The sequence below is a fragment of the Cavia porcellus genome, unplaced genomic scaffold (genome assembly GCF_034190915.1).
Source record: "Cavia porcellus strain 051 isolate PalLab524CR breed Dunkin Hartley unplaced genomic scaffold, mCavPor4.1 scaffold_15, whole genome shotgun sequence".
Classification (NCBI taxonomy): domain Eukaryota; kingdom Metazoa; phylum Chordata; class Mammalia; order Rodentia; family Caviidae; genus Cavia; species Cavia porcellus.
Genome location: NW_026947498.1, coordinates 71149729 through 71164347, shown reverse-complemented (window position 1 = coordinate 71164347; position 14619 = coordinate 71149729). Strand labels below are relative to the sequence as shown.

Genomic DNA, 14619 nt, shown 5'->3' with positions numbered 1-14619 from the left:
TTGCCCCTCTGCCATTTTTGTTTCTGCACTAGGCATCCATGAATTTTCCTTTTGTCATTGCACATCAGACCGCATTTAATACAGTTTTGTATACACAGCATGTGTCTGACTTCTTTCGCTGCTCAATTATTTTTGTGATCCTTCTCAGCTCTCGAGTTTGTCTGATCACTCTTTTTGTTGCTGAGAAGTGTTCTGTTGCAGATTCAGGAGCTTATTTATGATTCATTCATCTGTTTATGGACTTTCAGGTTATTTCTGGGTTTTGCCTATTAGGAGAAAGCTGCTATAAATGTTTGTGTTCATGTCATTTATGGACTTATGCTTTCATTTCTCTTTCATAGCTAGAGTGGAGTGGCTGGGTCATGGAGTAGGTGTTCAGCTTTTTACAAAACAGCCCAACTGTTTTCCAAAGTACACACAGCATTTTGCAGTCCTGCCAGCAGTGTAGGAGAGCTCAGGTTCTGCACATCCTGATTGACATTCGGTATGTTCAGGCTTCTTCACTGTAGATTTTAATATGTCCTCGAATGATCATTATAGGTTCCCTTTAGAATCCCTTATATGTGCCAAATACTATTTAATATACTGAGTCTAAAAAATCCTACCCCATGAATCAGGCTTAGCTCTATTTTTCAAGTGAAGAGACTGATTCAGGGATCCATAGCTGGAACAAAGCAAACATTGGACATTACACTGGTCTCTTCCAAAGCTCACAGTCTGACCCTTGTGCAGTCAGAACAAACAGAACAAGACAAAACTTTTCTACTGGTGCCGTAAGTTACTTTCTTGTGGCTAAGATACAAGATATAGCCATAACAAAGGTGGGAAGGTTTCTTCTGACTTACAGTTTGTAGGAGTTTCAGTCTATCATCAGCTGGCTCCAGGGCAAGGCAGCATGGCAGAAGAGGGTTCTCACAGCAGGGCAGCGAGAAATGGAGAGGGATCAAGGGAGGAGGAGGGCCATGCCCTCTGTGACCACCTCCTCCAACCAGGCTTCACTTCTCAAATCACATTTAGCTATAAAGTCATCAGTGGACATATTCACTGCTTATATCATATACCTACAGTCTAGTCACCTCCCCAAGCCCCACCTATGAGCACATGAAGCATTGGGGAGACATCTAGATAAAAACTGTGCTCCCTGCCCCAGACATGGAATGTAGAACTCATGTCTTCAAAACAGCTCTCCCAGCCAAGGAGACAGAAATTCTACCTAATGTCCGTACTCTGTGGAGCAACGGCGTACAGCATCTCCAAGCCTGGGGGCCTGGGTGAAGGATGGAGTTTATCCTGACCAGCTCTTGCAGGCTGACCTCTGGGCTAAGGTTGTTGATGCCATTTAGAGAACGAGAGGCAGCTCCTGAGAAGACATTATGCTGGGCCACTCTTTACTTGGGAGCTGCTTCTGTATCTGATGCCACCTTCCACTCAGTGAGCGTTTGCTTTGGATCCAGCAGCCATCAGTTGAAAGCCTGCCACACACCAGGCTCTTTCATGAGGTATATTTACTACGCACCTCTTCCCTCCCTGGCCAGTCGGGCAGCCTATGACTGTGTAGTTCAGCTCTGATGGAAGATGCTGACTGCCTCAGGCAGGCTCCTCTGGCCAGTTCTAGTGGGGTGGGCTGCTTACTTCTCTCTGACTCCAGTTTGGTTATCTATGAGATGACAGCCTACGACCTACTTCACAGGGTGGAAGACTAACTACAGTCAGGGACACACTCACTGAATGTTAAGTATTATGCTTGTTTTTCCGACAAGGAAAAAGCCTTTGAGGTGTTAGATAATTTGGTCAAAGTCATATTGGTAATTAAGGACAGCAACAAATTCAAATGCTCGTATGAGGCATCCAAGCTCTGTGTCCTTTGGCCCCTGCAGCCATTCACCTTTCTGTCCCCACAAGGCCACAGAGAGTCTGGCATGCAGGACACAGAGCCAGAACCCAAAGGCCAGTCCAGTCTTGCAAAAGAAGTACCTGCTTATTAAAGACAGTTTGGAAAACAATGGGAAAGAAAATAGATTCCATACTCTCAAACCCATTTCTGATTACAGTAAGCTGTATTTTTTTTTTCTTTCTTTCTTTTTTTTTTTGGTGCTGGTGATCAAATTCATGACCGCAGACACACCAGGAAGGCACTTGTGCCACTGAGCTAAATCCCCAGCCCCAGTGAGCTGTATTTTTATGTTTGTGTCCTGTAAAGTTTGTAATCATACTGTACATGTAGAGCTAGATCCCTTGTCTTCACTTTGTTAAACATTTTTGCACATTATTTTTGTGAACATAATTTCTGATGCTAGCTAGTGTTTATAGAAGAACTGTTTCTCCATATGGCGCATAATTTAATATTTATTGTGTGAGGATCACTCTGAAATTAAATCATTGAGTCAAAAGATACATACTATTAAAGAGTTTTATCTTTTTAAATCAGATTTAGCCAGATGTGGTGGTGCAAAACAAATCCCAGCCCTCAGTAGGCTGAGACAGGATACTCGCCTTGAATTTGAGACCAGCCTAAACTACACTTAGATCCTGTCTCAAAAAAAAAAAAAAAAAAAAAAAAAAAAAAAGATTTGTTGAACAATGATTTGCATAGAGCAGAAGTCACCCTTTTAAACTGAAATCTGTTGGTCACTCTCATAATCACAATGCAGATTACTTTCCATGACTCTAGAAAGCTTTGTAGCTTTGGGACCTTTGTGTCCCTTTTTTCTTCTTTACTGTTGTGTGTTCCTGAATAACACATGAATGAAATTAGATGGTAAGTTGACTTTTGAGTCAAGCTTCTTTCACATAACATTATGATGGTGAGTTTCATGAGAGTATCAGTAGTTTGTTCCTTTTTATTGCTGAGTAGTATTCCATCATGCTGACATGTTACAGTGTATCTATTCATCACTTGATAGAATTTTGAGTTGTTTCTAGTTTTTGGTGATTGTGAATAAAGCTGCTGTAAATATTTGCATGAAGTTTTTATATAAGCATAAATTTTCATTTGTTTTGGATAAATACCAAAGAGAGATTTGCCAGAGTGCGTATTTAATTTTATAAGGATCTGAGAGACTGTTCTTTGTTTTGTTTTGTTTTGTTTTTGTGTGCCAGGGATTAAATTCACAACCTTGCACTTGCCAGGCAGGCACTTGTGCCTCTGAGCTAAATCTCTGGTCCTAAGAGAGAGCTATTCATTTTTTTTTTTTTAATTGCTACCGGGGATCGAACTCACAACTGCACACTTGCAAGGCGGGCGCTTATGCCACTGAACTAAATCCCCAGCCCCGAGAGACCTATTCATAATACACTTCGTGAAAAGTTGGTCCTCCGCCTTCCTGGGCGGTGTTAGCACAGCGCCGTCCCCAGTCCCTGCAGGCTGACACTGTTGTGGCCGCTGTGTCTCCCGAGCCTCTTACCCCCCTTCCTCGCTCCATGGCTGATGGGGCATCACGCTGTTTATTTTAGAGTTTTTAGCCCTTTATCAGAATATATACACGGAGAAGTATGTGTGGGGACGTCTCAACAGGTGTTCACAAGAGCAGAACTCCAGGTGAAGACAGTGTAACCAGGAAGCCGAGAGCTGCCTGTGACCTCCTCCAGCCCCAAGAGGAAGCGCTGTCTCCACTGGTGCTCCCTGGAGAGCTCTGTCCTGACTCAGCTGCGTGGGATATCTGGGTCCCTCAGATGTGTCCGCCTCCTCTTTGTGTGTCGTTCCCTTCTGGGTTTCCAGTAGTGCCCAGACTGTCCACCCTCCTTTCTGCCTTCCCCTCCGGTTTATTCTGGTTTCCTCCTCGACCCCCTGCACCATTCCGGCCAAGCTTAAGATCCGTCCAGGCTCTGGGCTCCCTGCTGCTCCCTGCTTGCTCTCTCTCCCCCTGGCTTCGGTAACACCCACTTTCCCTTCCTGCTGCCGTGGGACTGGAAGTGTCCCGAGGTCTGCAGCAGGTGTGTTTGTGCCATGCCTTCCCTGGGGCCTAGGGATGGTAGCAGATGAGCAGTTACATAGTGGGTGGATGTCATGCCTCTGAGGGTGACAGGCCCCGCTCTTAGGGAAAAGTTGGTCCTGGCCCTCAGGCCTCTAGCTTCTTCCTAAGCCCCCTTGGGTTGCTGTGACTTTTTGCGATGCATTTTTCTACCATGCGCCTGCCACAGCCGGTGAGATGGCAGCATTGCTCTCTGGACTGTTTGTATCTCTGTGACGAGGAAGAGGGGAGGGTGTCCTCCACTCTTGTTCTGTTCCCCTGTGAGGTCTGGGAACCCCACCACTCACTTGGTTCAGGGTGCACCCTGGTTCCGCTCTGGGAGCTGTAAATGTTTCCTTGGTTCCCTTTGCTGGTGCACCCCTGGGGTGCCCTTTCAGCCTTGGTCAAGAAGTGTTCATACTTGGCAGGTTTTGCGCTGAGTATCCTTATGAGCTGCTCCCAAATCTAATGGCTGGAGGTGTGTTTTGGGGTAACACTGGGGCCGTGGTGGCTGAACATGGAGAATGCAGAGCCTTCCCCTCCCCACACAGATCGTGCTTAGCTGCGCCTCAGTCTGAAAGCCAGGGAGAGGAGCTGATCTGAGTGGTTCGGTTAATGATTGGAGTGGCTTGCACCCCCAGGAGAGAGGGCCTTCAAGATCAGCTTGGCAGAGGCAGGCTAAGCTCGTCTGTTGGTTATTTGAGTGCTTCATGTCTAACAGGGGACCTGAGGGGTTCACTTACTAGCTGAGTGGTCCGCACCTTCTCGCACTGCTCTGGGAGAGAACAGTAGATGAGGCTGATGGGGAAACACCCAGACGGAGTACTGGGTCTCAGGCAGGGAGGTGGTTCCAGGTGGGCTGCGGCCAATAGGGCAAAGGCTTGGACATTTGCCTCTCGGTGCCAGGTGTCCCCAGTCAGACAGGTCTCCTGTGTGCCTTTGTGGACTGGCCCCCAGGGGCGCAGGGTGTGGAGCAGGGTGACGCAAGCCTCTGGCCCCAGAGGCGGGCAGTATCATGTCTGATGCCCAGGGCAGGCTTGGGCAGGAAGGTTGTACCCACTGCCCTCTGTCCTTCAGGAGAAGATCGGCTGGCGCAAGGATGCCCTGCACCTGCTGGTGCTCACCACGGACGACGTGCCCCACATCGCGCTGGATGGGAAGCTGGGGGGCCTCGTGCAGCCACACGATGGCCAGTGCCACCTGAGCGATGCCAACGAGTACACTGCATCTGACCGGATGGTGAGAGGCGGTTTGCGCTGCTCCTGTGACCACACCGGCGCCCAGGGCTCGCCTGTCTCCGTAATCTTCCCAGGCCTCGGGACTTACTTCCTTGTCCATCCTCGGGGTTGGGTTTCCTTCCCTATTTTGTCTTCTCCAAGTGGGTTTCCAAAATCCTTGTTAATTTAGCATGTCTCAGGAATGTCTAGCTGGCATGTCTGTCTGCCATTGTACCTGAATAGGGGGGCGTCTCAGTAGGGAACCAGGTCACCGGGGAGCCAGGAGAGACCACAGAGAGGTGTTTTCCTGCAGAGGTCACACTGTGGGTGGGAGTCCCAGGACTGGACCATCTCAGTTCTAGGATAGGGCTTCCTGTCATGGCAGGATGGACAACAGGTGGCCTGCATGGAAGGGGAGTCCCCGAGGACCCACTACTCCCAATAGTTTGTGACCATGATGACTCATTTTAAAAAGATTTATGCAGCTTTTCAAATGCATGGACTGGTAGACCAATACCGTGAACTCTTGCCCATCCCCAGCACCTCAGTGATCAAGGTCTCGCCACACTGCTGAGCAGACTTTTTCAGAGCTCTGGACCTCTCCCTCCTCTTTCCCGAATCTATCCTGGGGTCTTGCCAGAGAGAAGTTCTTCCCCATTTTCTTTGCTGGCCAAAGGCCTTTTCTTCTTTTAAGAGGTGACCATACCTAAGCTTCCAAACTGCAGATGCTAGGACTGGGAAAGGTCGTGGAACAATAGCGCCCACCTGAGTGTCACCCCTCTGTCTGTCAGCAGCTCCTAAAAGCCTTAAGGCCCGGGCATGCCACCTCTCTGACTCCCCTTCCTCTGTGCCTCTGCCCTGGGGACCCACCTTCAGTGCAGGACAGCAGCCTGCTCTGTTCAGAGCCATGAGTGGGGGTGGCGGGTGCGAGGCTAACTGCTCAGCACACAGGAGGAGTCATAGGGAGATAACAGGTGCTGAGGGTTATGGGGACAAGTAGCTGTCAGGCTCCCCGTGTTCCACCCCTGCTTAAAGGATGGACAGACGAGGTGTGGAGGTGCCCTGGTTGTCCCTTCCCACTGTTGTCTGGCTAGCACCCAAGGGCCCTCTCCGTGGTGATGACCCCTGCACATCCTTCCTCCGAAGAACTGTCTGTTGCCAAGAGGCTCTCGGGCCCCCAGAAGGAGGTGCTTCTCTAATCATGGCCAGTGCTGAGCATCGGAGCAGAGCGTGGGTGGGGGCGGGTGCCGCTGGTCCCTCCCTCTGTTAGAGTGACACAGCTTTGACTTCCTCCCGGGCCCTAGGACTACCCATCCCTTGCCTTGCTTGGAGAGAAGTTGGCAGAGAACAACATCAACCTGATCTTTGCTGTAACAAAGAACCACTATATGCTCTACAAGGTATGCTTGTGGGGAGCCATGCTCACCCTAAACCCAGTGGGGCCTTGGGGTGGGCTGAGGGCCAGGCGTGTTCACCCAGCCCTAGTGGGGACAGTCAGGAGTGCTTGGTGCATTCAGCTTGGTCTTGATCTGGTGGACAATGTAATACTATAGAAATGTTTAAGCATTCACATAGCCATGTATAGTTTCACAAGGAATTAAACATATGACATCTACTTTAATTCTGAGAAAAACCTTGAAAATAATGTGAATTTCCACTTTCAGAGAATGAAATGGAAGTCCACTAGAAGGATATTCTAATAGGGAAGAAAATATAAACTGAAAATGTGTAGACAGGAGCCAGGTGTGGTATAGGCCTGTAATCCTAGCACTTGGGAGGCTGAGGCAGGAGGATCACCATGAGTTCAGTGCCAGCCTGGGCTGCACAGTGAGTTCAAGGCCTGTCTGAACGACATAGCAAAAAGAGAAAAGAAAAGAAATCAGAAAGGAAACTGAATCAGCATCCATCACTAATCTCGTTCTCTTATGCTTTCCCCATAGTGGGTGGGAGATGAGGGCTGACTGGTCAGGTGTCCCCAGGAAGCTCTCGAGTGAACAGAGCTATCTGTGTGGGTCAGTCCCGTCTAACAAGACTTCTCTCACCTTGTCCCTTGGACCAGCACAATCAGCCCCCCTCCTTCCCGCAGTTACAGGCAAGTCTCACTCTGAGCTCAGGACCCCAAGTTGTGTAAGGAGGGAAAAGCCTGGCTCACGTTTGCCTCCCTGGGAGTGGAGAGGCTCTGCCAGGCCTCTCTGGCACCGTCTGAGATTATCACTGAGAGAAACTCTGCAGCTGCCTGCCTGACTGCTTGGTCTTCCTGTAGCCCAAGTTAGACAGGCTACCCCAGGTGAACACGGCTGTTTTTATTCTCTGGTCTGGTGGGAGATCACAAAGTCTCCATTTACAACTCGTATTTTTAGAGGGATTCACTGCATGACCTGGCCTGAGCTTCCAAATGTTTCTGGAGGGTTTGGCCGTGCTCCCTCAGGAGCTCAAGGAGAGAGGAGTCCCACAGGTTCTGCAGGCTGAGGGCGGGCAGGCGTCTGTGCCTGAGTGGGGCCACATCAGGAACCTGTACGAGCAGAGGAGGGCAGCTGCCGCTTTGTCCCAGGCTGTCCCACTTTGTCAGCATGAGAGGTCCTGTAGGAGAAGCTTCCCGTTTTAGCTCCCTGTTGAGCAAAGAACATGTTCTGAGAACCTCGCGGTAAGACACCCCTGCACCTGTGGACCGCAGGGCATCCAGGAGTGTGAACCCGGATTACCTGGGTAGACAGGGGACAGCAGCGAGAGAAGCAGGATGCACAGGCTGGGCTCGGCGGGCAGACTGGCAGACAGTCACCCACTCTGGGACAATGGGAGAGGTCTCACACTGTGCCCTTGGGGCCAGGTGGCCAGCCCCTTCCTTCCCCTCTGACTCCCAGAGCCAAAGCTCCGCCGCCTACCGCGGCAGCTCTGGCAGCTCTCGCCTCCCCTGTGTCTGCACGATACACAGGGGGACTGAGTGCTGGGCCCTCGCTGCTCTAGGCAGTAGACTAGTGTTCAAGCTGATGGAATGGAAGGCAACTTGGACTTATTCTTGTCTCCTTTAAGAATTTTACAGCCCTGATACCTGGAACCACGGTGGAGATTTTACACGGAGACTCGAAAAATATTATTCAACTGATTATCAACGCATACAATGTAAGTCATTGATGTCCCCCGCCACCACCTCCATCCCACCCTCCCCATGCAGGCCCTTGGACCTGAGGGGGTTGCAGTGGGCAGTGCTCCGTGCTCATGGGCTGAACTCTGCTCCCTACCCTCCCGGGTTGAGCTCCTTCCTCTTCCATTCGGGCTTGATGCGTCCCTCTTCCTCACCTCTGTGACACCATTCATCCTTGGCTGGTCTCAGTGGCCCTGGATGGGGCAGGGTAGTCACACCGGGCACAGTGGGTGCTGGTGCTCTCCACCCTCCCAGTCACCCAGCTGGCCTGGCATGGCTTTCCTTTCCTGTGTGAGGCAGCGGGGCATCACCACCTGGACTGCACCTGACCTTGCCTCGCAGCCGGTGGACAGTTGGAAAATCCCCCAACCCTTTGGCTCAGCAGAGAGCTGTGGGCCCTCAGCAGAGAAGGGCTTGAAAAGAGCCAGGAAGCAGGACCCACACACTCAGGACCTGACTGACAGTCCCTCCAGGGAGACTCAGAGTGGCCCTGGAGATTCTGTGCTCTCATAACCCTTCTTGAGAGGGTGGCTCTAACGTGAGTCCAGGCTCCTTAGACATGGTTAGTGCTCACTGCACACCCCAAGTTAATCAGCTGAGGAGTCATCTCTGAAACCTTTTTTGTTTCTTCCTCCCATCTCTCAATTCATAAATCAAGAAATGCTTGCCTTGGGCCCGGGAGCACAGTTCCTTGTCTGGGAAGTGCATACCCCTGTGTCCCCCTCCCTGCTGGCTCGACGTGTGGACTCGGTGTCCAGTACCTACCACACCCTCAAAGGGTAGAGTAATTCCTGGATTGGAATTCAGATCGCATCCTCCTGTTAGTTACACAGGGAGTAAAAGTGTGATGTAGTAACCCTGTTAGTCCTAAGTGAATGTAAAATAGAGCTAAGCTGGGAACCTCACTACCACCTGGGCATCACGTGTCTGGGAGAATCGCCTTGCTCTCCGCAGTGAGTGATCTGTGAGCGTTTGGCACCCCGCCTTCTCAGCAGTGGCTCTGTCCGCCTGCAGAGGTGCCCCTTTTGATGACAGTGCAGTTCAACTAGACCAGGAACTTGAAGCAGCGCCCAGCTCTGGGCTCAGGCTCGTGTCCCGGGGTCCCCAGGTAGCACAGGAGGAGCAGGGTTCTGAAATCCTGCCAGAGCGAAGAGAGTTTGCTTTCCCTTCCTTCTAACTAACCCTCCCCGCACCTCTGTGGCTGTGGTTAAGGCTTCTCCTCCCTCCTGGAACTTCCTACTGAGAGCTGCTTCGTACTTCTCCATTCTCCTGACAGGCTCGCCTTTTTGCTGTCTCCGACAGTTTTAAAACAAGATTGTAGAAGAGTTACAATCATTAGTACGTTGTTATTTTCAGAGTGGTTGCTCATATCACAAGATAGAGGCATGGAAAATTAATCAAATAATATTAACATAAACCTTTCTTTTCAGTGAACTAATAGCAGTAGTAAAACTATCTTAACTATTTCGTATGTCTGTCTATTTATTTCTCCTTGTCTTTTTTCCTTTCCTCCATCTCAGTTTCTCTTATTTTCAAGCAGTTTCTTCCTGTTTCACAATATCTGCTGTGCATTTTGGACCCTTTTTACTCTTGCAGCTTCTTACACGAGGGAGACAGATGGCATTTACACATCCATCTCCGTCTTCCAGTTCCCTAGCTGTTGCCCCAGAGCCTGCTGAGACAGGGTTTCCAAGTAGACCTACACTGTCGTGGTTTTTACTCCCACAGTGAGTAATCTGGGTCATGTTCCAGGAAGAGGGAGACACTTATCCTCTGTCACGTGAACACCACAGAAAACTAGCGTGGTGGGCAGGCTTAGAGAGTGTGGGGGTGCAGGCTCCCGGGCCCACCTGTGTCCCCACTTTCCAAGGGCTGCTTCTGTGAGCCTCTTGGATCTCAAACGGTGGACACCAGACTACAGGAAGCAAGAGGAGGGCTTCAGTCCTCCTCCCTCCTCCCTCTAGGATGGAGACCTGGAGGCAGGGTGACAGCAGCTTGTCCTGCTGAGTCAGGGCCTTCCTTCTGGAAGACACGGTTTGGCCTCATCTGGGTCTGTGATTGTTTGAAGGCGCCTGTCTGGGTGCCTGGGGAGGAACCACTTCCACACTGCATCCTCAGTCAGCTGCTAGTTGAGACCTGGCAAACCTCTGGACATTCTGATGTACCGGTCCAAAAGCTGGCTGGGGGCCGTCTGTCCAGAACCCCAAACGTTCTCTGTTTATCAGCATTTCATGGCTACTGTGTCTGTTCCCTTGCATGAGAATGCCAAAGCCTAAGCACAAGACACATTCCTGGGTCTGTGGTGGATCTTAGAGATGCTTAGTGACATTTTTCTCTGGGGTTTGTGGCACTGGCCCTGAACAGGATTTGTTCTGTATACTTCTATTTTTTTAAGGAAATCCAGGGATCTGGAGTCAGTGGGCAATAAGTGGAGGCAAGAGAGCAGTGGGGAGCCCTCTCTGCCTGCCACGGAGGAGTTGGGACCAAAGATTGGTAGAGAAAATGATCTTTCCAGGCCACAGCTGCTTCGGGAACCTGGGATGAACTGCCCAAGGAATGTGGGAACCTGGTATTATTGTTTTACTCCATGAGTCAAACTGAATTCTGTAGAAAACATGTTATGAAATAGAGCAGACTGCTTATGAATGAACACTGGAAACTCCACTTTTTAAAAAAGATTTCTAGGGGTTGGGGATTTCGTTCAGCGGCAGAAGCACCTGCCTGGCAAGTGTGAGGTCGTGAGCTTGATCCCCGGTACCAAAAAAAAAAAAAACAAAAACAAAGATTTCTAGAATACTGTTAACAGTATTCAAATTCAGTGGAAAAAATTTTAAACCTTACCAAGATATGATGAATGCACAACAACATACAGATTTAAAGCTTACAATTTGGTAAGTTTTGTCACATCTTACACCTATGAAACTTCCATCAGTATATTAAACGTGTCCATTAGTCCCCAAAGTTGTGGCCTTTGGTAATTCCCTACTTGTGCCCCCTTTCCAGTTAAGTTTAAAAATAAATATGAAGCTTCAGGGTATTCAGAGCAAAGTCTAGTTGGGGGAAGCCATGCTGCAGTGATAGTGTTCGGTAGTTGCATTAATAAGAAGATGCACATTGATTTTTGCCCCTGGTTCCTGACGTAAAGCTCCTCTAAACCTGGTAGTTAGGGGCAGTTTTAGAATCTATCTTCCTAATATTTGTTCTTCCACTCTGGTTCCTAACACACAGCTCCTAAGACCTCTAATGTTTCCTGATAGAGGGGGGGCATCTAGTTTTAATGAGGTACCTCAGTAAGCCCTCGGCCAGCTTGAGAATGGGGCTGGCCACAGAAAACCCACAGCATAATCAGAGGATTGGAATGCCAGCACCACCACTGAGCTCCTAGGATGGAAGGGTCTGAAGGTTGAGTTGATCAAGAGTGGGTAGAATTTTATCAGTCATACCCACATGTTAAAGCCTCTGTTAAAAAACCAAAAGGCTTCTGGACTGCTGAACAGTGGGGATTCCTGGGAGCTGGCACAGCTGGAGAGGGAACAGAAACTCTGCTCCTCTTCTGCATGCCTGCACTGTGCCTGTGTTCCACCAGGTATTCATCTTTATCTGTTATTGTACTCCTGGTTAATACACCAGTAAACACCAGAAAGGTGTTCCCTTACATTCTTTAAGCCCATCATAGCATCTGACTGGACCTCAAGTTGAGCACCATGGGAACTGTGATTCATAGCTGCTTGGTCATAAGTGTAAGTGGCACTGTACAGCTTGCAGCTGCATGGGTGGGTCTTGTAGGACAGAGCCTTTAACCTGGGTGATGTGACACTGTCTCAGGTAGACATCGTCAGAATTGAATTGAATTACATGCCACCCCGCTGGAGTCTGATGGAGAATTTCTTTGGTGGGAGGAGGTGCGTGTCACCTTCCTGGTGTCAGCAGTATTGTGTCGAGTAGTATGTAAGACCAGTGTGTAGGAAAAGCAACTTTGTTTTTTCCTTAGATACCTGTCTTCTTGCTGTTATCTTTCGGACCAGCCACTTTCCCCAGCTTGAAGCCTCTCTGGTTGTTATATGTGGGGTGGACTTTGCGCAGCAGGGAGAGGCTCTTCATAACCCTCCTAGCCTTCGCCTGATTCCATCTCTAGCCAGGCTGCCGTCCAGCCCTGGGTTCTGGTTGCATTTCTGGTGTCATCTTCCAGTAGGAGTAGTTCATGGTAGATTTCCTATGAATCATGGCAAATGTGGGTATTGACTTTTGCCTTCCCTGGAGAGCTGGCGGGTGACCTCTGGGGACAATTTGAGAAAATTGTGCTGGAACATATGTGACATATGAAATGACTAGTCTTTGGCCCTGCTGCAGAGGGAGCAGAATGGAAAGTGTATGTGGGCCTAGATGTCTTACAGATAGTCTACTCTACACATCTGTCATAAGGTGAAATCATCAGCTCTTGGATTTACAGATTTTCTTGTGCCAGAGTCTTCAGAGTGAGGAATAACCAAGTCCTCCCAAGGGAATTGGTGGTGTGGAGCTTTGCCCAGAAAGCTCAGCTGTCAGGCCTTGGATGCATACACATATGCACACGCATGCACACACACAGATGACAGCATCGTGTTGCACTAACAGAGGGGAGGCAGGACTCCGAAAGGAATTGCAGGGGCCTCTTTTCAAACTGAGTAAGAACAGAATGAACTGGCAACCAGTAGAGCTGCATGTGGAGGGTGACATCAGAGTCCGTGGTGTTTTCCTCTAGCGGACCACATGTTTCTTCTTCGATTGTTGCCATGAAGTCTGCTCCACCCATTCCACAGCTGATCTGACTTAAAGCAATTGCAGATGTGACCTAACCTGACTGGGTGTGTAACAAAACAGCCTTTAGTAAACTTCCAACAGTCCTGACATTGGGTCCTTTGCCTACCTTGAGGAATAGGAATTGTCTGCCAGGGCAAGTCTACTGAGAATTCTCAGAAGTTGCACACGAACTGTTTGGTGTGGGGAATGATTGCCTGAGACTTTGGTCCTCCATATTTTGTCATTCATTAATTCATTCATTTATTCAACAAATATATACTAATGGCCTGACATGACAGGCAGCATCATGCTGTACCGTGGCAATAAAACAGGCTCCTCTTCCTCACAAAGCTCATAATCTTCGGGGGAGAAACGGACTCTTCCGACCAGGGCCCACACTTCGCAGTGTCAGAGAGCTGGATCTGGAGAAAGATGCCTGCATGGAGTGTGACAGTTAGAATGGGCATGAGAAGGGATGAGGGGCTGCTCTGGATCTGCCTGCCTCTGGCAGCTGGATCTGGTTTCAGTTTTTCACTTAAACAAGTGGTCAAAGTGAATCATTTCCACAGTTCCTGCCACCTGCAGCATCTTAAGAGTTTCTGGCTCCAGAAGCTTTTCAGGGCACAGGAATAATACAAACCTCAGGTCTGAGCTCACGCCTTCGGGATTCTAGAGCCTGAGTAGAACATAAGATTGGTTTTCCATCCTGTGCTCTCCTCCCCCTCCTAAACCCACCCTTGATGCTTCCAAGGGCAGCTTCTCATTTAATTTTTAGAAAGCTCCAAACCACCTCTTAGAATATTTATCACATCCTCGTACTTATATATAATTATAAATATATTTAAAATTTTTACCTTAAAAAAATATAATCATCGTTTATTTGACCTGAGCACCTTAGCATAACTGTTGTTAAAATATCCACCCTTTCATCCATATAACAATAGCTTGTTTTAAGTCCTGGAGGAATACTGTTTATGACATGACCCTTGGAGCTCACAGCGTGGCAGGAAGACAGAGCTGCAAATAACTAATCACATTCAGCAGAAGAGTGCTGTGTGTACTGAGTGGCGTGTTTGTGATCCATGCCCAGCTAAGACTGGTGCTCTTAAGAAGTGCATTTGAAAGGGTTAGTATTTTTAGAATTGTGGAAGCACTTAGACACTTCGTTGAAAAGGAGACTATTTTTTGCAGTATTTTCAACAAGCTGTTAATTTGTTGAGAAAACTGCATATTACACTTATTCAAGTTTAGCTCTACACGCTCAGCAAAAAAGACCACAAGAGCAAGAGCTATTGGACATGTTTAGAGAAATGCACCCTCAGCTGATTTAATCATTGTACAGATGTTAGAATATACTCACTTGAACTAAATAGTGTAGCCAACGACTCTCTTAAGCTATGTGATGTATCCTTTTGCTTCTAGGCTACAAACCTCAATAGTACGTTCTGTAGCCCTGAAGATACAAACTGAAGGCAATATTGCAGGAAATTTAAACACAAGGGTATTTGTGTATCTAAACACAGAGAAGGAA

The 14619-nt window shown here is 48.7% G+C and overlaps 1 protein-coding gene across 2 annotated transcripts in view; it reads left to right on the top strand.

The window, feature by feature from the left end:
- Itgb5 (integrin subunit beta 5) overlaps nt 1–14619 on the top strand; it is a 105585-nt gene that overhangs the window by 55504 nt on the left and 35462 nt on the right. For both annotated transcript variants that reach the window (XM_063225113.1, XM_063225114.1), the window contains exons 6-8: nt 5028–5189; nt 6472–6567; nt 8198–8287. In XM_063225113.1, coding sequence (XP_063081183.1) covers nt 5028–5189; nt 6472–6567; nt 8198–8287 — 348 coding nt within the window. The remainder of the gene's footprint in view (nt 1–5027; nt 5190–6471; nt 6568–8197; nt 8288–14619) is intronic.